This window comes from Hippocampus guttulatus, chromosome 11 (assembly GCF_054856545.1).
Source record: "Hippocampus guttulatus isolate MCC_2025c chromosome 11, RoL_Hgut_1.0, whole genome shotgun sequence".
NCBI classification, from domain to species: domain Eukaryota; kingdom Metazoa; phylum Chordata; class Actinopteri; order Syngnathiformes; family Syngnathidae; genus Hippocampus; species Hippocampus guttulatus.
The window spans coordinates 3,658,213-3,684,779 of NC_141271.1; the positions used below are offsets into that span (position 1 = coordinate 3,658,213).

The 26,567-nt window shown below is 40.9% G+C and overlaps 1 protein-coding gene across 1 annotated transcript in view; it reads right to left on the reverse strand.

Annotated features, from left to right (window-relative positions):
• The window catches only part of clasp1a (cytoplasmic linker associated protein 1a), a 90,684-nt gene that overhangs the window by 32,273 nt on the left and 31,844 nt on the right, over positions 1-26,567 (reverse strand). Inside the window, exons 9-29 of the mRNA XM_086122943.1 lie at positions 22,952-23,089; positions 22,775-22,848; positions 21,614-21,706; positions 21,328-21,473; positions 18,529-18,664; positions 18,315-18,385; positions 13,618-13,677; positions 13,163-13,240; positions 12,883-13,050; positions 12,534-12,580; positions 12,025-12,195; positions 11,194-11,217; positions 9,878-9,985; positions 8,977-9,003; positions 7,093-7,257; positions 6,088-6,249; positions 5,244-5,303; positions 3,181-3,284; positions 2,931-2,954; positions 1,285-1,529; positions 104-167 (exon numbers count right to left, since the gene is read on the reverse strand). Of these exons, the coding sequence (XP_085979069.1) occupies positions 104-167; positions 1,285-1,529; positions 2,931-2,954; positions 3,181-3,284; positions 5,244-5,303; positions 6,088-6,249; positions 7,093-7,257; positions 8,977-9,003; positions 9,878-9,985; positions 11,194-11,217; positions 12,025-12,195; positions 12,534-12,580; positions 12,883-13,050; positions 13,163-13,240; positions 13,618-13,677; positions 18,315-18,385; positions 18,529-18,664; positions 21,328-21,473; positions 21,614-21,706; positions 22,775-22,848; positions 22,952-23,089 (2,165 nt within the window). The remainder of the gene's footprint in view (positions 1-103; positions 168-1,284; positions 1,530-2,930; positions 2,955-3,180; positions 3,285-5,243; positions 5,304-6,087; positions 6,250-7,092; positions 7,258-8,976; positions 9,004-9,877; positions 9,986-11,193; positions 11,218-12,024; positions 12,196-12,533; positions 12,581-12,882; positions 13,051-13,162; positions 13,241-13,617; positions 13,678-18,314; positions 18,386-18,528; positions 18,665-21,327; positions 21,474-21,613; positions 21,707-22,774; positions 22,849-22,951; positions 23,090-26,567) is intronic.

Below are 26,567 nucleotides of genomic sequence, written 5' to 3' on the forward strand. Positions count from 1 at the left end.
GTAACATTTTGACAGAAAATCTGAAAATGTAAAACTATAAAACAAGAAGACAGAAGACATTAAGTATGATGCAGTTGAATTTCATATGAAACATTTACTTCACCTTGCTGTGTGGATCTGCAAACATTCTTGTGAAGATTTCACAAAGTCTCTTGAGCTCCACTCGGCTTGATATAGAACAAAACAAAACAAGAAGGCATCAATCAAATCAGAAAATTAACACTCAAATCCAATATGTCAACAACAATGGCCCACTTATTTCGGATTACAGTCTTACCAAGGGCACAAATTAAGATCCCTATATTTGTGCTCGGATGAGATTAGTTAGGAAACATTGGACCCTTGGGCTGACTCTGAATGACCCCCCCCCCAAAAAAACCCCACAACTACACCCCAATGTCTTTTCATCCATCCATTTTCTAATCCACTGTTCCTCACAAGGGTCGTGGGCATGCTGCAGCATATCCCAGCTGTCTCAGGGCGGTAGGCGATGTCCATGCTGAACTGGTTGCCAGCCAATGACAAACAACTTTTCAATTTCAGAGTGTTCCAATAACCTGCCATGCATGTTTTTGGAAACCGGAGTACCCAGAGAAAACCCACGCAGGCACCGGGAGAACATGCTAACGAAGACTGGAATTGGAATCGAACCCTGCACCTCTGTACTGTGAGGCGACCCGGCTAATCAGTCAAGACTTTTGTCTTTGTTACTTCAGGCAATCACAGCGGCAGGAAGAGCGAGACGCCAGCAAGGACATGAAAATACACCAGTTAGCATAGCGCTAGTTGGTGCTTGCACGAAAGGTGGATGGATTTTTAAAATTAGTCCTAAAGGATAAGCACTTCAGGTGACTGGATGATTGGAAGAACACCCTGGTTTCTGCCATTTGACAGTGTACGGCGGGGATCCTGTGGTTACCCGTTTCAATTTTGAAGTTGCTTATGCCGACCACAAAAAGGCACCCAATTCATTTTATCACCGCTGTTCTGTCTGACCTCCTTTCAGGCTTCCCAAATGGACCAAGTAAAAAACGCTGAATGCACACAGTGCAAATGGGAATTGTAGCGTTTGTAGTATCACATTGTAATCGGGTTATTACAGATACCGATTGAGAAAACAATATATGCCTTATATTCAACCGAGTCAAGGTGGCTATTGGGAGTGACAGTTACCTGCCACTGATGAAATTTACCCACATTTGGTTGGTTGGTGGGTATTAATGTCAAACAAATAAACAACATACCGTACATTTCCTGAGAATGTCAACACAATTTAAAACCCACCTCAATATTCTTTGACCCTTGAGGAGATTCTGCAGTCCCAGAAGGCCTTCCTTCCGCTCTGACCAATTCGAGCTGGCACAGTGGTTCAGCACCTCCGCCACATCCTCAGTCTGGCGAAGATAATGCGGAATGCCGCCGTTTCTTGAGCCATAAGAACGTTCTGAGCAGGCACTGGAGGCGTCGCTGTTTGCGTCATCATCGGAGTACATCCCTGGTGATTCGTACCTCCGTCTCATTGGCTTCCTCTGGAGATTTAAAAAATAAAATAAAATAGGAAGAGAGGGACAAATGTGCCAATATAACATTTAGATACTGTTAATGCAGCTCTGTGTACAAAACAAACTGGCGCATGAACAGCGGGTTACCACTAGCATCAGGCAGCCATTATGCTTTCTATGCTTTTCTGGGGTCAATATGCTTCTACTAAAGGATTAATTTCATAATTCATATGCAGCCACGCTATATATGTCACATTCTGCAATCCATGAATTAAATTCAAAACAATGCACAGTATTTTCTGACGAAACACCAAGCCAGGCAGGGTCAAGCAGTGCACCTGGCCAAGCAGGGATCATGACAACAAATACAATGTGGAAGGGTGAAATTCACAGACGGCAACATTGAACGGATAATAATAATAATAATAATGGGAAAAATTGAAATTAACAGCGTGCAGTAAGAATAGAAATGGGGACAGAGAAATAATACTGGCACGTGTGGCATAGCTGCACACAGTTGGGATATGTTATACGGAAAGCAAAAAGCAAAAATTTAATTATGAAAATACACGGACACCATTGTAACCATTCCGTTAAAGAAAGAAAGCCCTTGCAAATGACAAACGTAATAATAAATAAAGAAAATTAACTTTTGCTTTTAAATTGTGAACACAATTGCTGTGTACTTTAAAAACTGGTGGGGGGGGACTGTGACCCTTAATTCACTGCAAATCAAATTATTCATACAATTCTCAATGAGACTTAAGAGTATTTTTGCCCACTCCACAAGAGGAAACAGCTGCGGTTCAAAGGGGTGCAATTTCTAGACTGTAAGAGTTAAATCCTTACACAGACGATCAATACGATTACATCATGGCCGACAGAAGGCCACTTCAGAATAGTTGTAGGATGATGAGGACCACCTGCAGCGGACTGAGCTTTCTGAAAGTCGCTCGTCAATTTCACTGCCTTGATATTCTTGAGATGTCATTGCACAGACATGCGCCAGATGTAGCAAAGCCACCACAGAACATTACAGTCTCCTCTGTTTCACAGTAAGTACAGTGGGTTTTATTTTTTCCTTTACAGTGTGTACTTTTTTTGTATGCTAACCTCGAACTAATATGATTTGATAAAAAAAAAAAAAAAAAACAGCAACAATTTTGTCACATCTGTCCATAGGACGTTCTCCCAAAATATTTGTGGCTTGTCTTGGCCAATTGCATTCTCGCCAATTTCACTTCAAGTTCATTTAGTGATCATTCTGGGTTTTTCTTTTTTTATTTAGTGATCATTCTGGGTTTTTCTTTCAATCACGGAAGGGTACCAACAATTTTCAAGCTATAGTGCATAGGTCTATGCTTAATTAGTGCATAATTACATGGAAATGCATAAACAGTGTTTATACTGTTTAATCTAACCGACTACCTTATTCCTGGAGTCTCCTAATAACTGAAATGAAGGACAACAATAAAGAAAAGAGGAGAAGGGAGAAAGTTTAACGAACAAGAACATTCCTGGCTGCACATTTCAAAAGCTTTTTGACATCACACTGGATGGCAGAAATTATTTTAACTTTACTGCTCATTATCCTTTAAGTACATCCAGTTACACCGTGTCAGTAACATGTATAATAATATGGCATAAAAGAATTTCTCTCGAAATTAACTGTGCTTACCAGAGCATCGGCCACTGCCGCCTCCACCTCTGTCCCAGTGTTAAGAACCCTCATAGCATTGACTGATGCCGAGATTCTAGCTTGGTGAATCAAACCATAACGCTCTAGAGATGGGTAAGAGATTAAAGGGCAAAAAAAAGGATGATGATGAAATACATTAGGCATGACAGGTACATGTAACATAACTTACTTGACAATCAAAAACTGACTATTTCTTTATGTATATATTGGAACAGTAGGTTCCTGTATTTTTGCTGTAGACACGAATATGCGAGGTCATTTCAGCTTTGCTTTCCAGGTGTTTACATCTGCATTTGATACACAACTCGGATTGCTTTCTGTGCTGTATTTGAAACAGAACAACACATTCTTAATGGAGCATGTACATTGCAACAAGTACATTTGCTCATATAAGAAACAGAGGGGTTTCAACTAGTGCGATTGAAATGAACATGCTAAAAATGTTTTAACACAGTCCTTTTTACGCAACCACGTTTATTTTATTTTATTTTTTTTAAAGATGCAAGAAACACATACTTTTCCGGACTATAAGTCACAGTTTTTTTTCATAGTACCGGAGGTGCGACTTCTGGAGCGACTTATGTGTGAAATTATGAACACATTATTTTATCATTTCACATGTTATTTTGTGCCTGTGTTGATACTTTGCACATTAGTGGTAATTGATAAAAACTGACAATGACTCTGACATAAGACAAAACCGGCATACAGGCAACCAAATGCCTGTGCAACGTCACTCCCGAAAGCCCTTTTTGAAGATGTCACTATACGACATCCATCCATCTAATTTTGCAATAATATACTGTATATACAGTATATAATAAGAATAAATATATTTGTGGGGATGAGGGACTAGTTGTCATTTTCAATTAACAAGATGGACAGGAGTCCATAAGTGGCTTCATCTTCTTTTCATTTAACTTGAAAATAGTGTAATCGCCAATATGAAATGTGACTGACATGTAGCAGCAAAATAATTCGATGCAATTATTATTTTTTTGGTCATGGCAAAACAATGTTTTAAGTTTTACATTTTCTTTTAGTAACATTTTTTTAAAATAACTTCACCTATTACTATATCAATTAATTAAAATATACAACAATATTTGCATTGGCTAAAGATATTGGCCCACTTTCATCTTAACAAGAATATTAAAAATGTGAAACATTCTTTTATTGTACATTTAGAATTGATAAAAAATGTGCAATTCATTTGAAATTAATCATGAGTTAACTCGTGATTTAAAATTTAAAATGACTGATAATCTTAGTATTAAAAAAAAGCTGCCATAAGATTCATGTGTATCAGATGTAGATATAAAAACCTGGAAATACAATTTATTCATCTTTTCCAAAACTTTGAGAGGGGAGCAAATATCATGGATGTAAAATGCAATAAAAAATAAATAAATAAAAGAAGAAGATTGAAAACATCGGTTCAAGGCGAGCATATATCATGGATGTAAAGTGCAGGTGGAAAAAAAAAAAGACTGAAGACATCAGTCAAAGGCGGATATTGTCAAGCGTGGCACTTTGTCAACCTTCCAAAATTAAATAGAAGAAAAAAAAATCAATGCTTCGTGCAAAAGGAAAGGAAACACTTACACCCCGATTTCCCAAAAAGATGAAGAAACACCAACAAGTGCACCAAAGAGGAAAAAACATCATCGATCTGTCCCAAATTAAATCAACAAACATCAGAAGGAAGACCCACGTCAACAACGGCTGAAAAACTCAACCAACTGCCTACAACCTTTGAAATGACCAAAACATCACAACAATAACTGCACAGTCTGTCTGAACTCAAATCAAGTGGAACAAGTACACAAACTGGTGTTCTTCATGTACTGAACAAATACACCATAATTTCTTACTTTTCCTACTAAAAACCAAAGAATAAAATCTTCCAAAATAAAAGTCTTGCCCGCAGTTACGACAAAGCATGCAAGTACAACAGACAACGGGCGGGTATGAGACAAGTGTTTTGGGGTGAACTAAATTATTGGGGCTGGTCAGCTGGGACATCTATTCATGCAGGTCACCTGACGGGCCATGGGGGTCAGCTGTGAGAGCACTGGTTGAACGGGAGTGCCGTCGGGAAGCTGCGGGGTACAGGAGAGGTAGGCAATATGCGCACAGGGAGATTAATCACATCCGTTAATGTAACGCAATCTGTTTTTGTTTACATTTGAATTTTTTTCTATTTTGTAGGGTGGTAAAGCTATTGGTTTGTGTTGGTTTGATGTGTTGTTTTTGCAATGTTTGCTGGTTTTTGTAAAGACACATTTCATCTACATCGTACACTATTTCGGACTGGGATAATGAAATAAAATGATAAAAATAGCTCAGACTTCCACCTTCTTTAATTTCATACTGCTACATTGTCTCACATTAGCCCAAGTTGTTCTTGTTTCTATTCATATTTTAAAAAGGTTACCGTATTTTCCGCACTATAAGGCGCATTCAATTTCCTCAAAAGCCGACAGTGTGCCTTATAATCCGATGCACCTTCCATATGGATCAATATTCTGAGCTATTAGAAGTAGCATTTTAAATTTGCTGTATAAGACCTTAATACGGGTCCTTTATGTTTCCAGACATAATACATCAGTTAAAAAGGCCAAGAACACATTTGAGTCAAGTTGTTAGTATCCTCCTCAATCACAAGTTATTTTCTCAACCCAAAGAATCCATCATAAGGCATGCGCAGGGAAAGGACCCACACAGTGCAAGAATGTGCATAACTGTTAATTAGGGGTATGTTTTTTGAGCATAGACAAAAAAAAACCATTAACAGCAAGTGGCATCTTGTGGAATATCGTTTGTTTGGGACAATCTGGGCTGGACCAGCTGTTCCAGGACAGCTGGTAGCACACAGATACTTACCCAGAGGAGTAAAGCCACGAGCAGGGCTGGTGTCACGGCTGCTCTCGCGACTAGTGTCGCGACTGCAACCCTGACTCATGCTGGGGCGGGGTATGCGGCTCCGGGCTAGCGTGCGGTAGGGAAGAGCAGCAGGGAGAAGAGCTTTTTTACCACACAAGCTGGCTGTGAGGACAACAGTTAGGTGGAAGAGTCAGTATGCATTCATGGAGGAATGTTAGACAGGCAGTGATGGAAAGTAACACATAACGTATCGAAAGACCATTTTGGGCTCAATGAAAAAAAATGCTGTGCAGCTGTTGTGTTAATTACCATACTAATGGTTACAATAAAACATGCTTAATATCTTTTTTACCTTCTTTCTTATCTAATAAAAAGAGAAAATTTGCTTCAAACAAAAAAATAGCAATGCAAAGACATTTAAAGGGTTACAAAGAAAAAAAATACTAAGCTTGCTCTTAGAGTAAATTTGTGAATAAAGAGCAGACCTAACGTTGAAAGGTTACATAGTTTGTACAATTACAAGCCAAAACGTAGTTAGTCAACTTCAAAAGTTACACTGGAATAAAACAAGAACAATTAGTATGCGAAAAAAACAACAATCCTATATTTTCTTGGTCAATAAGCTCACACAATCAATTGCTTTTTATAACAGACAATAGTAAATTTCCATCAATTCGTTTATCTGCAGTATCACAATTTAATGTGCACTACCACTTCTGAACAGCCACGGATAAAGCAATAGCTGATGACAATCACCTAAATCACCTTAAACCACCAGAAGCAAGGATGAACCCGTCTTACTGTATCTGTATGTCAGCTGCACACTGTAGGTCAACATGCTCTGTTGTAACCAGCGTATTTATTTGCTTGATAAGGTACAGGTTTTGACTTTCCTTCATGTTTACCACATAAGTAAAAGTCATCCAGCATCATACTGCAGTGTGAAGTAGGAAAAACAGCAATCTACCCAATACAGATTGTGTGTTTGAAGTGTCCCGGGCATACCTAAGCCCATTCGACTCGGGCTAGTCTCTCGGCTGCACCCTTGGCTGCGAGGGATCCTGCTGCGTTTGTCAGCTGGTGTATTGGAGGCAGATGCTGTTGCCCGAGGGATCCGACCATAGCTGCTGTGTCCGAGCAGTTTGCCTGGGGAGCTGGAGCGACTGCCAGCTGTTGACAAGTACGCAGTCATAAACATACAGGTATGCAAACAAAAAGCATTAACAATAATTACAGAATTTTTCTGACCATAAGCCGTAATAAAAGTCCTTTAATTTTTTCAAAAATTGACAGTGCACCTTGTAATGGGGTGCGCCTATAAGCTGTTTTACAGGTTGGCCACCAAAAGTTTTGCCACTCCAACTGCTGCTCCAATGAATCCATCATTACTAAATTAAATATATGAGTATATTTTTTTAATTTCCTCATATTGTCATCAGAGCGTGAATACATTTTTTAATAAGAAGAATGTACTCCCACACTCCAACCCTACATCCTGTAAAGAAAATGGTTGCATCGTTCAGAGTGGCGGTGCACCAATTAAGGAAAGCCCGAACGTCTTTGCAGTAAAAAATATGTTTCAGTAAACTAAATGATGTGGTGCTTCAGTAAATAAATGAAGTTATATATTGAAAAGCAAATCCTGCAATATGTACTATGAAAAGGCAAAGCATGGGAACCCTCAGGAATTTCTTACATTTCAGAATAAACTGATCATCTGATCAACTGATTATCAACTGATCATGGATAAACTAATACCACAGAAACCATTTTATATTATCGTATTTTTTTGTAGAGGTCAACTTTCAAAGGACGGAGGAAAAAGTGAGTGAACACTTGGATTCAATAACTGGTTTCGCCTCGTTTGGCAGCAATAACCTCAACCAAATGCTTCCTGTAGATGCAGATCAAATGAGCACAATGCTCAAGATGAATTTTGGACAATTCCTCTTAATAAAACTGTTGCAGTTCAGCGAGATTCCTGGGATGTCTGCTGTCAATAACTACCCAGCGGTTATGCCACAGCATCTCAATGGGGTTGAGGCCAGGCCATGTTTTCTTCTTCTGAAGCCATTCTGTCATTGGTTTGCTTCTGTGTTTTGGATCAGTGTCCTGTTGCAACACCCATTCTCTTCCGAAGGTCTTCAGCAAAATATCTTGACACATTTCTGAATTCATTTTTCCATTCACAATAGCAAGCTGTCCAGGTTCTGAGGAAGTAAAGCACACCGATACTATGTTGCTTCCCCCACCATGGCTTCCAGTTAGGATAAGGTTTTGATGTTGGTGTGCTGTGCCATTTTACCAGCACAGATGGCTGAGTGGGCTCTTCCCAAAGAGTTCAACTTTGGTTTCATCATCATTTTTCAGCTTCATACAAGTCAATAATTTTTCATTCTAGGTTTAGTTTAAGCGGGCTCTTTGTTGATTCCTGTGATTTAGATAAAGATCCGAGCACATTTTATGACCAATTTACACAGAAATGTAAGAAATCCCAACGGGTTCACGTACTTTTCCTCCCACTGTATCCAATGCAATGCAAAGAGGCTTTATATGCTGTAACAGCAACAAATGAATGCGGGACCAACTGAAAATAAACTGAATTAGGACAAAAAGTACTGTTGACAAAGATGGGGTATGAACTCTAAGTAGGGATGGAAATGTGACAAGTGCTACCAGTTACCAGACAAACAGAAAGACAAGAAAGAGAGTTGCCATGGACAATTTTGAGGTTCCAATCATCTTCGCAACACACAAACAATCACAATAAAAGCATGCAACACAGTGGTGAACTGAAAGTAAAGCCCTAAAGGATCGTGACGTGCAAAGTTGTGTAGGCTCAGGGGATAGTATTTTAGCCATCCAGCTTGTGATTGGATGAAGCCTTACCACTGATGGGATTGGCTGATCTGGATCCTGAATGATGGAAGCAATAGGCAGGACAATTGAAGAACAAGACCGGTCAAAATGAGACACAAAGGGTTATGTTTGTTGATTTTATGCAGCATGCATTCTCAGGGCCCTATGAAATTGAGAAGCTGTACATGTTTAAGAGTAAATTTTGTCACTTTGAAGGTATATGTGGCTGATTGAGATTTTTGACAATTAAATGGGTGATTGAATTCAGTAATCAATACACATATAACTGCTGTTAATTGTTTCTACATCTGATTGAAAACAAAAGGCAAGTGTCAACTACTCATTATCTGTTAACATTTGTGAGGTTTTTATTTTATTTATTTAGAAATATTGACAAGTGATCTGCACTGGATCCTTACTCTTCCGCTGCTAGTTGACAGATGAAACACTGTTATTTCTTTGCAAAAATCTGCCATTTGAAAATTTGAGGTACGGTCGCTGAAACTCAACTGTTGAGCAAAAGAAGACTGCGTTTTATCTTATTTTTATGCAATTTGCCATCGATAAAGTTGTTTTCATATGTTGATGCTTGATGATCAATCTCGATTATACTGCATCACAGAAATCATAGGGCACCACACTTGAAATGACTGTGAATTTAGTTCCAATGACAGAATGTGACAAGTAATATATCTGTACAGACAAAACCACAGTTCAACTTACAATGCAAGCTAACATACTGTGAAGACATGGATGCACGCACACACACACACACGCTAATTTGTTAGCGAGTGGTGGTGCATACATAATAATAGAGCTAAGAAAAAGATCACACTTCAATATTTAATAATACAGATGACAAAAGGTGCACAATGAATGTCACAACTATGGATGACATAACTGCCGTGAATTAAATTCTGTTTATACATACGCTGAGACTGAGAAACCACTTTGGCTCGGCTCCGACCTCTACTGTCCACCACTGAAGGACTGGCTCCGCTTGCACTGCCGGAACTTTGCCTTCTGGTACGAACACGACCTGAATGAGAGTACAGTGGAGACAAGGGCAAGATATCGAGTGAGAAGATGTCCTTTTGATGGCTAATTTAACCCTTGAAATGCTGTAAAAGAGAACATCCGGGAGCCTTAATGAAGAGGATGAACTAGTCCTGAAAAAACCCAAAGCTGGAAAACAAACAACCCATGTTCATTAGGTTCATATTTTGACTCTCTATCCTTTCATAATTTCTTTATTTGTCAGCATTTATATTGTTCAGGGTCCGAGGTAAGCTCAGCTGAAAGATAGGGCTATAGGCTAACTACTGTTTTTATACTGTACTTACATTGATACCTATGAGCAACTTTAGATACTGGTAACCAGACATGCATGTTTTTGGAACATGGGATGAAACTGGGGTACCTGGAGAAAACCAATGCAAGCACAGGGAAAAGATGAACATAGGTCTGAGCCTAGATCCAACCCCTGAATTTTTGATAATGATGCAGATGTGACATCCACATCAGTTCCATGACATATGTCAGAGAATTATAGAGGCTAGAAATTTGACAATGTATTTATTTTAATGTACAGTACTCTATATTAAAATTTTATGATTAATTTTAAAATAGATTTTAATAAACGAGAGTGGCTCATATTTGATTTTTTTCCATGTACAAAAAAAAAGATGTCATCAACATGTTAGAGACAGATCTCAGTATGAGGCAGTGTAGTTCCGATATCAATGCAAAATCCAGCCAGAATAAAGATTTTTAACTTTATAATAAAGGCAGACAAATTGATACAGCTGTTATTTTTGATCTCATAGGGTCAAAATGTTGCAGGTCGATGCTGAATAATAACCATTCTAGTGATATTCTTCACTTAAAGGGGCAGGATTTTAGAAGGTTATTTTTTTTGTCTCTTCAAATTTGACTTGCATCATTTTTTGAGCGGATTGGGACAACAGGGAAAATGACAACAAACAGGGGATAAAATACAGAAAGACAGAATTAGACATTTGTGTAGGAAACCGAGGATATTGTTGTCTGGATTACAGGAAGTCCATGCAGAGAGTCCATGCAGTTCCACACAACCTACAATCACTTGGAAGGAATTCAGAGAAGAGACAATGGCACAGATGTAGCGAGAAAAGGATGTAAACAGACAGCTGACTAGAAGACACACAAAATTGTCAGTACAATTTGCAAAACTACAGAGACTAACATGGACAAACATGTAAGTCTTACCATCGCTTTTACCAGGGGTGCCATCTTTTTGGCATTTAGAAAGGTGATGCAGCGACAAGTGGGAAAGAGCAAAATGTTAGTTATGGTTTATGCAGGAGCAGAATTGAATGGGCAAGGAATGTGCCCCCATCCTGGTTACACAATCTTGGCCTGGGATGTGTTAAACACAACTTCTATTAGCTTGGAACGTTTTGTTTTTTTTTAACGCAGAATTATTTAGACTTCACCAACAGATTTGTCAAATGTTAAAATTTTGACTGATGCAGTTTCTTCTCACGCAACAGTGTAGAAGGAAATTATTATGAGCATTATTACTCCATGTATATCTAGATCAGTGGTTCTTAACCTGGGTTCGATCGAACCCCAGGGGTTCGGTGAATCAGTCTCAGGGGTTGGACAGAGCCTCTGCCATGGAGATTAAGACACGCCCGACTCAACATGGCAATCAGTTATGCCATCACTGGCTGGTTCTTTTTGTGCACAATTAAAAAATGTGTACTTTACAATTATACGAATTGTGTTTACATTTTTTCTGTTTTAAATAAATGCATTTTTTTATGTCTCGAATTTGTAAAAAATTATACTCTTTATTTTTCACTCATGAAGGTTCAGTGAATGTGCAGATGAACCAGTTGGGTTCGATACCTCTAACAAGGTTAAGAACCACTCGTCTAGATAAAATGCTTGCTGATTTGGAAGCACTTTTTATAAAGGAATTCCTTCACATATTTTACATGATTTTAAATTAGACTTTCTCTTGCTATGGGAGTAGCCGTACAGAAACAGTAAAGTATTCGTTTAATGTTGGAAAATGAATGGCGAGGACTATACCTAAGGAAGCATAAGATCCAGGGGGAAGGGCAGCTGCTGAGCTGAACGCCGAAGACGCAGGTACAGGGGGCACCCGGGACTTGGCAGTGGAGGCAGCATTTACATCAATGTCGCTACGTGAACGCTGGAGGGAACCTGATGTAATGGGCATTCGGGTGCTCACGAGTTTAGCTGAGAACACAGAGAAGATAATCAGCACTTCGGCTCCAGAGGAAGAGATTCACTTTTATACTTATACCTGTATACTAAGTAGTGGATTATTTCAGATAATGGCTTGTTTGCAGCTACACAATATCTGTCTGGATTCTAAAACATCAGTAGACTCTTTATTTCTGCACATCAACATGCGTGCGTGACGTAATTGGTAAAAGCACAGAATATACTCGTTACTATTTGTATTTGGGTATCTTTTTTGTATAATTAGTTGTCAATTCAATATTGAAAAACAATGCTCGGTCAAAGCTTTTGTCAATGTGCAAGACGTAACTTAAGAGGCAAAAAATGCTTACTTCTCGCTATGCTGCCTCCAATGACCGTCTTCACTGAGAGGGGTCGGCTGAAATGAAGAGAAAGAGTAACATTGTTCAGGATCCCTGACTGACAACTTAATACGACAACAAAATGGACAGAAAAATTATTGGTTTCTTGGTTGTGCATGCACCAACAAATGCGCACACACACGCACGCACACACACACACACACACGATAATAAAGTAATACACAATTTTACAAGGTGGCACTTTTGTGTGACATATCCAACCGAGAAATCTAAATTAATTTAGCCCGGCAAAAAAAGAAAAAAATTAAAAAAAAGAATTTAGAAAATTTTGCTAAAGTTACAGGAAACGTTTTCTTACTTCAGACTCTCCTGGGAAGATGACGAGGAACGATCCGACTGGGGTAGAGACACAATGCTGTCCGAGCTCTTCAAATGGCTCTGAAGTGCTTTCTGATATGTGGACTCCAGCGCTTGGAAGAGATGCTCTGCCTCTCGACTACAGTGACCATGGAAACCCCAATAACACCTAATGACGAGGACAAGCAAGAAAACATTTTGATAGAGTCCAAAATGTTCAAGTCTGTTAAAAACAAAACAAAACATGACATTTCAGTCGGAAGCTCTCATTTAATACTCACTTCCTTGCAATGGATCTGGCCTCTGAGTCTGCATCGTGTATGCCTTTCTTGATGGTCTCAGTTAAAACAGCCACATGCCTGGGACAGCAAGGGAACATGATGAGACGGTGTATTGCTTTCTTCACGTCAGTCTCCAAGTTTTTCCTGTGGTTATCCACAGCGAATGCCTTTTAAAGTCCCTGAGGTGGTTATCATTATAATGAGTGAGTAGGGCCATTTGGACCCATTTGATTTTCCAATTGGATGAATAAAACTTCCAGAATTTATCAATTTAATGGATATCATCAGTGGTGCACCCAACCTTGTCAACTGCTGATTACTTCAAATTCAACCATGTGAGAGGGAAGAGGAGAAACTGAAAACTCAACTACACGCTGTTGTACAGCAACTCTAAGATTTGCTTTTCCAAAGGGCAGAGTGGATATATTCAAGAAGCCATATTGCTGCTTTTTTACCTTTCCAATGTATTCGTGTGCCACTCTTGCAGCATCAGGTCTAAAAATTCATAACAGCGTCTAGAAAGGAAGCAGTTTTGAATAAATTACACCACGATGCGATACAACCATGATATTATAACACTAAATACTGTACCGGGGTTATTAATGCCATTAAAAACACTGTTCATTTCACAATATCGTATGAACAAAAACATCACTTCTCCAAAATTTTCCGCACTATAAGGTGCACCAAAAAGCATTCAATTTTCTCAAGAGCCGACAGTGCACCCTTTAAACCAATGCACCTTATATATGGTCTCACAGTCTCTTCATATTTCCTATTGGGTTGTTTCCCTGTTAGGGCCATCTAGTGGTGATTATTAGCAGGAACCATTTGTAACCTAAAAGGGTTTTGCCTGACACTAATTGACATGTACATTCGCCAACACACATTCAAATAGACAATTACTTTGTGAGCTCTGAGCAGCCATTATGAAATGAAGATAATACCAAAAGTTAACAACACACAGTTAACAAGTGACTAAACCAGGGGTCGGCAACCCAAAATGTTGAAAGAGCCATACAGGACAAAAACCCCCAAAAACAAATATGTCTGGAGCCGCAAAAAAATAAAAGCCTTCTATAAAACTTACAATGAAGGAAACACATGCTGTTTGTATGTAGGAGACTGGACTGTCTCAGAATTGTTTATTTTATTCATTCCTTTGTTGTGTGTTTACAAACATCCCCATAGAATTTATTTTGTGATTTCCTCGCTTGATTTTTTGTTTTGGTGCATTATTTTCGCTTTTCTTAGTGTCAGGGAAGTGATCATAAATTTCTGTTTTTTTGGAGGCTGTCTTTGAGCGCCTCTCGAGTTGAACGAAAAGAGAGAAGGCAGGAGTCGAACACAGACGTGTCCGTGTTTGTCGAGACTGTTAAAAGCATAAATAAAGTGGACGTTTTAAAAAAACCAACAACACAGCTCTGCTTTTTCGGAGCTGCAACATGTATCTATATCTATTTGAGCTATATTAGCCATCCATCCATCCATCCATCATCTACCGCTTATCCGGCCGGGTCGTGGGGGCAACAGCCTTAGCAGGGAAGCCCAGACTTCCCTCTCCCTAGCTACTTCTTCCAGCTCTCCCCGGGGGATCCCGAGACGTTCCCAGGCCAGCTGGGTGACACAGTCTCTCCAGCGTGTCCTGAGTCTCCCTCGGGGTCTCCTCCCGGTGGGACATGCCTGGAACACCTCACCAGGGAGGCGCTCAGGAGGCATCCGAATCAGATGCCCAAGCCACCTCATCTGGCTCCTCTCGATGTGGAGGAGAAGCGGCTTGACTCTGAGCCCCTCCCGGATGACCGAGCTTCTCACCTTATCTCTAAGGGAGAGCCCGGACACAATGCGGAGAAAACTCATTTCGGCCGCTTGTAACCGTTCTTTCTCGTTCTTTCGGTCACGACCCATAGCTCGTGACCATAGATGAGGGTTGGAACGTAGATCGACCGGTAAATTGAGAGCTTCGCCCTTTGGCTCAGCTCCTTCTTCACCACGACAGACCGATACAACGTCCGCATCACAGCAGACGCTGCACCGTGCCCCTACTCGTGAACAAGACCCGAAGATACTTGAACTCCTCCACTTGGGGCAAGATCTCTCCCCCGACCCGGAGGGGGCACTCCACCCTTTTCCGACTGAGGACCATGGTTTCAGATTTGGAGGTGCTGATTTTCATCCCAACCGCTTCACACTCGGCTGCGAAACGCTCCAGTGAGAGTTGGAGAGCCCTGTTTGAAGGAGCCAACAGCACCACATCATCTGCAAAAAGCAGGGATGCAATACTGAGGCCCCCAAAACGGACCCCCTCAACGCTTCAGCTGCGCCTAGAAATTCTGTCCATAAAGGTTATGAATAGAATCGGCGACAAAGGGCAGCCTTGGCGGAGTCCTACCCCCACTGGAAACGATTCCGACTTACTGCCGGCAATGCGAACCAAACTCTGACATCGGTGGTATAGTGACCGAACAGCCCGTATCAGGGGGTTCGGTACCCCATACCCACGAAGCACCCCCCACAGAACTCCCCGAGGGACACGGTCAAACGCCTTCTCCAAGTCCACAAAACACATGTAGACTGGTTGGGCGAATTCCCACATACCCTCGAGGACCCTGGAGAGCTGGTCCACTGTTCCACGGCCGGGACGAAAACCACACTGCTCCTCCTCAATCTGAGGCTCGACTTCCTGACGGATCCTCCTCTCCAGCACCCCTGAATAGACCTTACCAGGGAGGCTGAGGAGTGTGATCCCTCTGTAGTTGGAACACACCCTCCGGTCCCCCTTTTTAAAAAGAGGGACTACCACCCCGGTCTGCCAATCCAGAGGCACTCTCCCTGTTGACCACGCGATGTTGCAGAGGCGTGTCAACCAGGACAGCCCCACAACATCCAGAGCCTTGAGGAACTCCGGGCGGATCTCATCCACCCCTGGGGCCTTGCCACCGAGAAGCTTTTTAACCACATCGGTGACTTCAACCACAGAGATAGGAGAGCCCACCTCAGAGTCCCCAGGCTCTGCTTCCTCCAAGGAAGGCGTGTTGGTGGAGTTGAGGAGGTCTTCGAAGTACTCTGCCCACCGGTTCACAACGTCCCGAGTCGAAGTCAGCAGCGCCCCATCCCCACTGTACACAGTGTTAGTGGTGCACTGCTTCCCCCTCCTGAGACGTCGGATGGTGGACCAGAATGTCCCCGAAGCCGTCCGGAAGTCGGCTTCCATGGCCTCACCGAACTCTTCCCACGCTCGGGTTTTTGCCTCAGCGACCACCGAAGCTGCGTTCCGCTTGGCCAGTCGATACCCGTCAGCTGCCTCTGGGGTCCCACGGGCCATAAAGGCTCGATAGGACTCCTTCTTCAGCTTGACGGCATCCCTTACTGCTGGTGTCCACCAGCGAGTACGGGGGTTGCCTCCACGACAGGCACCAACCACCTTACGGCCACAACTCAGATTGGCCGCCTCAACAATAGAGGCACGGAACATGGTCCACTCGAGCTCAATGTCCCCCGCCTCCCCCGGAACATGGGAAAAGCTCTGTCGGAGGTGGGAGTTGAAACTCCTTCTGACAGGGGATTCCGCCAGACGCTCCCAACAAACCCTCACAATACGTTTGGGTCTGCCAGGACGGACCGGCATCTTCCCCCACCATCGGAGCCTACTCACCACCAGGTGGTGATCAGTTGACAGCTCCGCCCCTCTCTTCACCCGAGTGTCCCGAACATGCGGCCGCAAATCCGATGATACAACTACAAAGTCGATCATCGAACTGCGGCCTAGGGTGTCCTGGTGCCAAGTGCACATATGGACACCCTTATGTTTGAACAAGGTGTTCGTTATGGACAATCCGTGGCGAGCACAGAAGTCCAATAACAAAACACCACTCGAGTTCTGATCGGGGGGGCCGTTCCTCCCAATAACGCCCCTCCAGGTCTCACTGTCATTGCCCACGTGAGCATTGAAGTCCCCCAGCAGAACAAGGGAGTCCCCAGCAGGAGTATTCTCCAGCACACCCTCCAAAGACTCCAAAAAGGGTGGGTATGCTGAGCTGCTGTTTGGTGCATATGCACAAACCACAGTCAGGACCCGTCCACCCACCCGAAGGCGGAGGGAGGCAACCCTCTCGTCTACCGGTGTGAACCCCAATGTACAGGCACTGAGCCGGGGGGCAATGAGTATGCCCACACCTGCTCTGCGCCTCTCACCGTGAGCAACTCCAGAGTGGAAGAGAGTCCAACCCCTCTCGAGAGAACTGATACCAGAACCCAGGCTGTGTGTGGAGGCAAGTCCGACTATATCCAGTCGGAACTTCTCTGCCTCACACACCAGCTCGGGCTCCTTCCCTGCCAGAGAGGTGACATTCCATGTCCCAAGAGCTAGCTTCTGCAGCCGAGGATCGGACCGCCAGGGTCCCTGCCTTTGGCTGCCGCCCAGCTCACATTGCACCTGACCCCTTTGGCCCCTCTCATGGGTGGTGAGCCCATGGGAAGGGGGACCCACGTTGCCTCTTCGGGTAGTGCCCGGCCGGGCCCCATGAGCTCAAAGACCCCTTATGATGAGCTATATTAGCCTACTATCAAAATCTTTTTCCATTTTCAAAATTGTTTTATAAAGCTCCAGAGAACCACTAGATGTTGCTAAAGAGGTCCACTCTGGTGCCGCGTGTTGCCGACCCCTGGACTAAATGAAGGAAGAAGGAGACAAGCAAGACTTCTAATCATATTTAGAAGTTCTTGTGCCTATTTGGTGAATCACTTGTCTTCAAAACTTTTGTCTTTCATTTATTGTTTTGTAAAAACATTTGTATTTATATGTTTCATGTCCGTGTTTGTGACCAGTTCTCATGGCTTTGTTCAGCTGCAGCGGCTGTGAAGGCTCGATATAAATAAAGCTGTACTGTATTATATTGTATTCCCTTTAGTGTAGCACCATCTAGTGGATGCATAGCGGAGCCGCAGCCACTATTGTGGCTTCTATTCTATGCACCTTATAATGCAGTGCGTCCTATATATGAAAACGGTGTTAAAATAGGCCATTCATTGAAAGTGCCCTATAGTGCAGAAAATACGATAACACACCATGCAACTCAACTTTTAAAACAAGGTAAATTATTTCAATCCAAAGGAGACTTATTTTCCTTGAATGCTAAAAAGGCCACCTTACCGCCTGACTGCGACTGATTTAGATGTGCAGTTACTTGTAATGATGGGGATAAGACGTGGGTAGTGTGTATGCTGTAAAACAAGAGAAATCAAATGCATATCAAAACAAAGGCATTTCACTTGTTAATTTGGTATTAGTGACATGGCTTGAAGAATACAATGTATATGTAGATGAGATGAGAATAAACAGTATTTCCTGTGTCATGACAGCTCACCCTGAGAATGAGGTGGATGGCAGCCATTCCAGATGTGGCCATGATTTTGGCACTGTTGGGCACAAGGTTCAGCAGTATAGGCATAACGCTCTCTGCTCCATGGTCAAACTTGTTACCCAGCAATGATGATAAATGTCTGAATAACAGCAGAAGGCAGTCTGATTAGAACTTATGGATGGACTTTGAGTCTATATGTTAAATAAAAGAGTTCAGCATTTAAGTTTGGCATATAAAATATTACCACGTAAAAATCTTTATGACACATCCAGTTTCGATACGTAACATTAATTCCTCAAAAATGCTGTCAGTGATCAAGGATGGGGCATGCACATTTGAAACCTATGGAGAGTTCAGGTCCGAGTAGCACTGTGCTCATGTGTTGGCATCAATCAAAGTCAGAGAGAAAATTACTATTTGCAGGATGTGGACTGTAAACATTTTCTGCAGTTGCATTGTTCTTATACAGATACTGACTGGTCTTGCTGAGTTCTGTTTTAAAGAGTATTTTTGTGAACGAGTCCTACTCATAGGACCACAACAATGCTGTTAAGTCTGCAATAAAAATACATTTTGAAATAAATAAATACATAAAAAATGAGTTGCATGAGTGATCTGGTATGATTGTATTTGATTGTAAACATCAACTTGGTCTGAGAACTGAGTTACACGGTGCTGCCATATGGCCAGATAAAGATGATAACCTATTAGCATTTTCAGGCACTAAACTTGGTTGTCATCTAAACAGGAATGTTAAAAGTGGGAGATATGATGCGATAAAATTACTCATCAATTTCATTTTTTATTGTCAACATCGCAACCCTCCAAACACCGTAACACATTTCCCCATTGTCTTTCTTCCCGTTCCCTTTCTTGAGGCAGTGCTTTCTTGTTATAAGCAGCGTAGTTTTTGGACAGTGTCATTTTTTTTTTCGCCTACTCACAGAGGTGGCAAATCCAAATCCAAAATGTAAAAACTAGAGCTGTCAAACGATTAAAATATTTAATCTAATTAAAAATGCAACTGTCATAATTAACTCAAATTCACTAAAAATTAATCGTGATTCCTCACGCATTTTTTATCGTTTCTGAATTTCCTTTTATATTTTTTGTCCTATTTTTCCCCATTTTAATGCTCTCATCAACATGGAATCATGAATCAGTTTTCTATGTGCAAAATGCAAATATTTACTGAAATAACAATTTTGATTTTCAATTTTACATGAACATTTTTCACTTGGAGCAGTTATTCACACAAAATCTCTCACACAATATTTATTACTGTCCATCAACCACAGTGAAAAAAATATTTTGTCACACAACAGCTGCTTTAACAGCTCTTTTTATGGAATCAAAACAGAGCAATATAACATTATAAAGTGCACATCTAAGGTAAACTAGTACTCAGCCTATAGTGGATTTAAACCATGGTTGCATACCTCGTTTTTCTCAAGTTTGCTTTGAACACAGCAGTCAGGCTGTGACGTGTGCCGCGTTAATCTCGCGAGAAAAAATTTAATCCCGTTAAAATTCATTGAAATTAATGCCAATAAAAACGCGCTAAACTGACAGCTCTAGTAAAAACCCTTTCACAGTTTGACTTTGGCCACAGGTCCTTCGACTCAACCAGAAGGTAAATAAGCTTCTTCTCTTCCTGGACCTGGATACCCAGCAGAAGGTTTATCTTTTCCATTATTTGTTCTTCATACAACGTATCAGGTTTTCATGTGTTAACTTGTACAATCAAAGAATTGTTTGTTACATTCCAAACCATTCTGTGCCTACTTTGGGGTCCGAACATCTACAAATGGTAACGCCTGTCCATATCCACGGTCCATTCGTCAACTCACAGTTTTTTAATCTTGCATTTTAAGGAGATTCCATTTCATTTGGGTTGTAATAAAATGTAAATGAAGCATGTTTTTGTTCAGAAGGCTTGATGCTCATTTCACAGAAGAGCAATGTGAATCTTCATTAGCTTAATTGAGTGTGTGTGTGTGTGTGTGTGTGTGTGTGTGTATATACAGTATATATATATAGAGAGAGAGAGAGAGAGAGAGAGAGAGAGATATCGTAATATAAATATATGATATAAATAATAAAGAAATACACAATCGCAAGACAATATGACAATTGCTACCGGTCGGCACATGAGCCAGAGTCTGAAAAAACAATGTACTTTCAAAAATTTTAAATGAAAAATTAAAACATACTTCAAGTTGTCATCATGAAGTGTTATGTGAAGAATTTTGATTTAAAAAAAAATAAGGAATTCCATTTTGGAAGAAGCCTGAAACGAAATGTGGAAAAATCGGAGCACTGTGAATACTACAAGGGAGCACAGTTGATCCATGGTATCAACCTAACTAAAATGTGATCAGTCAATGCACAGACTGATATACCGATTAATGATGACATGACAGTTTTGCTTGATATTATTAGCCTTTTCCCAGTTTTGACAGGAATCCAAAACATGTCATTTTCAAGTGTCAGAGTAGGTTTTGTTTTCTTTTGCTTCTTCCTACTCCTGTTGAATGTGCATATTTGTATATGTTGCCCTCTCTTTGTTTTTGTTCCTTTTCTCCATTTTATTTTATGTCATGGCTTGTCTCAAAATGTTTTCTGTATGATCAATCAAGGATTTTTTAAAAACTTTTTCCAAGATTTTTTTCCACACTGAACAATGCCAACCCCTGAACAGATTAACGGGTTAAATATAGTCATGGGTGGGGGGGACAAGCTGTGTCTTGAAAAAAAAAAAGTGAAGAGCTCATAAGATAGGATTGCACTTTTTCAGCGTACCCGAGAGTGATGCAGGCCTCGCGGACCACCTGGGAGCGTAGATCTTTAGCCGACAGTTTGAGCGGTGCCTCCAACAAACGGAGCTGCTGAGGGAAGCCTTCATACTCCGCCGCCCCAGCCAGCATGAGCGAGCGAACTTTTTTTAGCTAAAAGGGGACCACGATAAACAGATAAGATCCTCTTTACACTTTATGCATGTGGAGTTGTCTGGTATTCATATTCTGACTAATTTGAATGAGAAAAGTGTGCAGTTAGCAAATATTGAGCAGGTGCATGTTTGACTTACCGCTACTACTCTGTGCTCCCAGTCATGCTTGTCATCTGACAGAATTTCTCGAATCTTTGTCAGCTGGTCTTCCAGCTCTCTGTTCGAGTAAATCTGGTGAGGGGAGATACAAGTTTCGTCCTTACCATTCGAACGAGTTATTTTGCAATCTTATGATTAGTGCTGTCACGCGATTAAAAAATTTGAGATTAATTATGATCTGTAATTAATTGATCTAATCATCTATATTTTAATCTCATCTAAAAAGTGCTGAGAAAACCCCTATTTTCATTTTTAATTCATTACACTATTGAGGCAGATCAAAAGACAAAAAAAGTGGCATTATAAAGTCTTTCATTGTTCGTAAACATACTTGAACAGATGCAGTCCGAGCTATTCACTTGCTGGTGTAGTTGAGACTAGTCCCAAATCCTACCTGTAACCTTTAGTTTCAACCACCAGGGTGAATATCACCATTTTGTTTTTGTAAATCTCCAAATAATTACAAAATAAAAATAAAAATAGAACATCAGGTCCATAAAAAGTGCTTAGGTTAACATATCAAAAACAGTAACAAGAATTTTCTGATCAATACAAGTATTCAACACTGAACTTGCTTCGGATAATAAAAAATAAATAAGAGACCCTTAAATAACAGCTCTGTAAGTTGCCACTTCAGAAATAACACTGTTCATCATGAGAAAATAAAGTGCCGAAATAAACATCAACCACTTCTGGTCGGCGACTGAGGACACAGCAACTATGCTGACTTCATGCCTCGTATGCGGGGTGTTCTCCTCGAGTTTAATTTGGCGACGAGCTTTGCTGTAGCTCGCTATATTGCTAACGCTTTTGGTGCTAACATTAGCTGTGGATGCACTAATGTGGGAGGCTGAACTTGAGCTGCTTTGGTGGTCAGCAAACTCCTTCTTACAAATTAGGCACAACACTCTACTTTTCAAGAGTAAATCAATCATGCCGTCAGGGTGTTTTTGAAAAGCCAACACATGAAAAGGGATATTCGAAAAAGGCAACCCACCTACAGAAACAATAAAGTTAGAGATTAAAATTTAGATTAACGTGATTAAAAAACATAACACGCTAAATATGAATAATTAATTATTTGCAGTTAACGCGATAAATTGATACCTCTACTTATGATGCTGTCATATTTTCAAATACCTGGACGGAGGGCACATCTTCAAAAGATTTTATGAAATCCTCTTCATCAACAGCACCAGCAGCTGCTTCTTTACCTTGAAGTATCACAAGCAAACAAGTAGCATGTTATGAGCTTACAAATACTTGACAGTGTGTATCTGTCATTGACAGCACTGCCACACACATTCAGACAAACACCTGTGGCCTTTGCTGGGGTTGCTGAGCTGGGTCTTCTAGCAGTCATTACAGTCCTCCTGCCACTTGGAGGTGCTTTGGAGGATGAGGAAGAGGAGGACCGGCCTCCATCAACAGAGTCCTCATCTTCAAAGTTCTTATCTGTAAAACAAAAATGAGCATACATTTAAGAATCCAGAAATCATTAAAAATACAAAATTGTGTGTTACGGTGCTGGCTTGCAGCAAGTCTCTAAGTACAGACAATAAATTTTGCTCTCAGTGTTTAATGCAAAGGATAGATTTTTTTCACACAATGCCCTTCCTATTTGGAATTGGGTTTTATGCTGAAATGCTTCACCTTTCATTTATCAGCCCAGTGTACAACCCAAGTCAGCTCTGCATTGTGGTACAAGATGAATACGATGTAACATTGTGGTACGATCAACAAAAGCGTGCTACTGAGTGAGTTTGTCAGGGCTTGTGCATGCGTCTCTTTAGCATTTCTCTAGCCATCCATCTGAGCTTAATCTAGTCCGGCAGACGTACACAGACCTATATCACCTACCCGACATGACTATTCACACGAGGGATTTGCCTGAAGCAGATATCATGACACTGTGTACTTGCTGTTCAATGAACCTCGTGAATGTTTGCAGCTAGAATCCTTGGTTCAAAACACAAGTGAAGGTTCATCAGAAGAGCTACATTTCTCCCCACCATGTTTTTACCACACCCTTAGGCAATGTTAAACTACTAAAAGAAAGGTGACTCTTGTTTCTGACAGAACACCACCCCTTCACGTAGCTCTCATTGTTCGTGATGCACACAGTACAAGTAAAGATTTCGGAGCAGAAGGATCCAATTGACGGACATAAATAAGCAAAGCCAATTTTTGGGCTGCAATGCTCAGCCATTCACAAACATTGACAATTCAAAAACATAGGGGCGCATAAGGCAACAGGTCCACCTAGAAGAAAATACGGCAGGAGAAAGAGAGAGAGGAGTGATGGGGCGAGAGCACTGAGAGTCAGTATCGCGATCCTCTGACAAAGAAGCTGACAATAATGGACAGCGGGACAGGACAAAACAGTAGAAGAGAAGAGAGAAAACAACAGCTGGACAATAAGAGAGAACAACATTAAAAAAAAGACATTCTTACTAGAGCAGATCTTCTTGCACACTAGCCTCCTCAGCATTCCTGCTGTGCACTGAATACACGATTCTTTCTCACTCTGAATATGTGTGGCTATATGCGTCCTCTTCATGTGCTTGTTCTGCATTCGGCTTGCTCTCTCAGTGCTCGAAAACCCAACCCTTAAGTCTGCCTCTAAGGTTATCAATATACGTGTATATGCGTGTGTGTGTGTGTGTGTGTGTGTGTGTGTGTGTGTGTGTGTGTGTGTGTGTGTGTGTGTAATAGTTGTGTGACTCATGATGGCTGACAGAGTAGTGAGAAGAGGAAGGAATCTTTTAATGTGAGATCATCATTTTGCCATTTTGTGTGACGGTGCACAACAAAAATTGACCAGCAGCCCTCAATGTCATGTACAAATCTCTTGACATAATCAGCATTTTTATTATTTTCCTAAAAAGTGCAGACAGTCATAAATTAACGTGGTTTAGCAAATAATGCTAAAGGTTTGCCGAACCTGACTGCCACCAATAAGGAGCTTGGCACGATTAACAGCGGTGTCCACTAGATGTCAGGGTACACTTGAAAATTTCAACGACAGCACGGACAAGAGTAGACTTTGTATACCATTTTGCTGTACCAAATCTGAAAGCTCTTTTTGCCCGAGTATTCCCTTGTGGGAGATCTCAGGACCGCAGATACATGTGATGCAGCAAGTAGCCTCCGAGATTACATAATAAAGACAGATGACAGGGTGATCACTCGACAGCATAATCGCCAGACAGATCCCTCGCTGATAAGAGATCATTTTTGCACAGCATAAAATACATGTTGAGAAAGGATCAAGGTCTGCATAATTTAACTTCAAATTTCAGGACTGGCCAACACAATTGAGCAATTAGTGAGACAGATTACTTTCTCATGGTTGAACCATAAAGCAAAAATACATCTACGTTTTTTACATGTACCGGTACATGTAAAGGTTTTCTTATCCTATCTCATTTTTTTCCTCTTCAAATTGTCTCTCGTTTTTGAACGCCCAATTTACCAAACAAAACAATGTAGAGCAGAGCAGCGGTGTCAAACTCATTTCACATTGTGGGCCACATATGGCCTCAGTAGATGTCAAGTGGGCCATACCATTAAAATTATACCATACTCTGCTATAAATAACCAAAATAACATGCCTTTCCTATATATTGGTCTAAAGAAGCACAAGAACATTAGGAAAACGTTGAAATGTGATGAGCATATCTTTTACAAAACATTTCATGAAGCACCTTAGATTTCCTTAGACAAATGTGCAATTTACTTTTATCATTCACATGTTCATTGCAACTGATCCCACTGATTGTACAAAGGCACAAAACATTAACAAGTAATTGGTATTGAAAAATATATTAATGCATTTTAAGATGAAACTAGATTTATAAAGAAAATTTTAAACCATTTACACATGTGCATATAAAATCTATATTTAATCCCTGCCTACACCTTACAAACTAAGGAGAGTGCTATTAAATGTGTAAAGAATAAAGTATTCACATGTCCTCGATAGCGTCTGCTGTGTTGGGTCTGTCTCAGTGACAGGCTGAGACTGCTGTTGTCTTCTTCTCTGATCAAAAGAGTGTTCCCCCTAGCGGATACTCCATAAATTGCACCTTATTAAAAATATTCATTCCGCGTTATGCATTTTTTCACTTTTAAATGATCCCGCGGGCCTGATCGAACCTCCTTGGGGGCCGGTTCAGGCCCGCAGGCCGTACGTTTGACACCCTCTACATTGTTGAGGGTTCATCACATACCTATGTGAGCTTCTAAATCAAATGTCTGACCTGTTCTAACAAGCACTTGCTCCTACGAAGACTCAGGTAATTAAAATGCCTAACTGACAGATTAGTAATCACGACAGCTTTTGAAGATTTTTACGGTACAGCGGAACAACAATAACATTAATTTTTTTTTAATCATATTTACAACTTCAACAAGAATAACTTAGCAGGTTGATTGAATTGTATACATGCATACAAAGTAATAAGGCAAATTAAAAAGAATCCATCGAATGTTACCTGTAATACAAAACTGCCTCTGAAATTTAACAACAGTTTGTCAGTCAACAAGCAAAATTTTATGTTAGAAGAGGTAAGTGTACTGAATTCATACTGGCTTAACACTGAAACAGGTCAGCTGCCTTGGTACCGGAGAATTCTTGTGTAACGTAAACTGGCTGATCATCACAACTTGATGATTTGTGCAAACATGCAAATGAAAAGCTGAAATAAAAGCTGAGTCAGTTGGGTGTTCTTAGACAGCACACTGTGCCCCTAAAAAACAGCAATGAAACACCTACTCCACTCACACTCCATAAGCAAATGAGACAGAACTCACACTCCATAAGCAAATGAGACAGAAGGACAAAGAGAAGAAAATCCATATAAAAAATGTTTAGCTTATTTTACACATGACATTCCATCCATCCATCCATTTTCTCATCCACTTCTCCTCA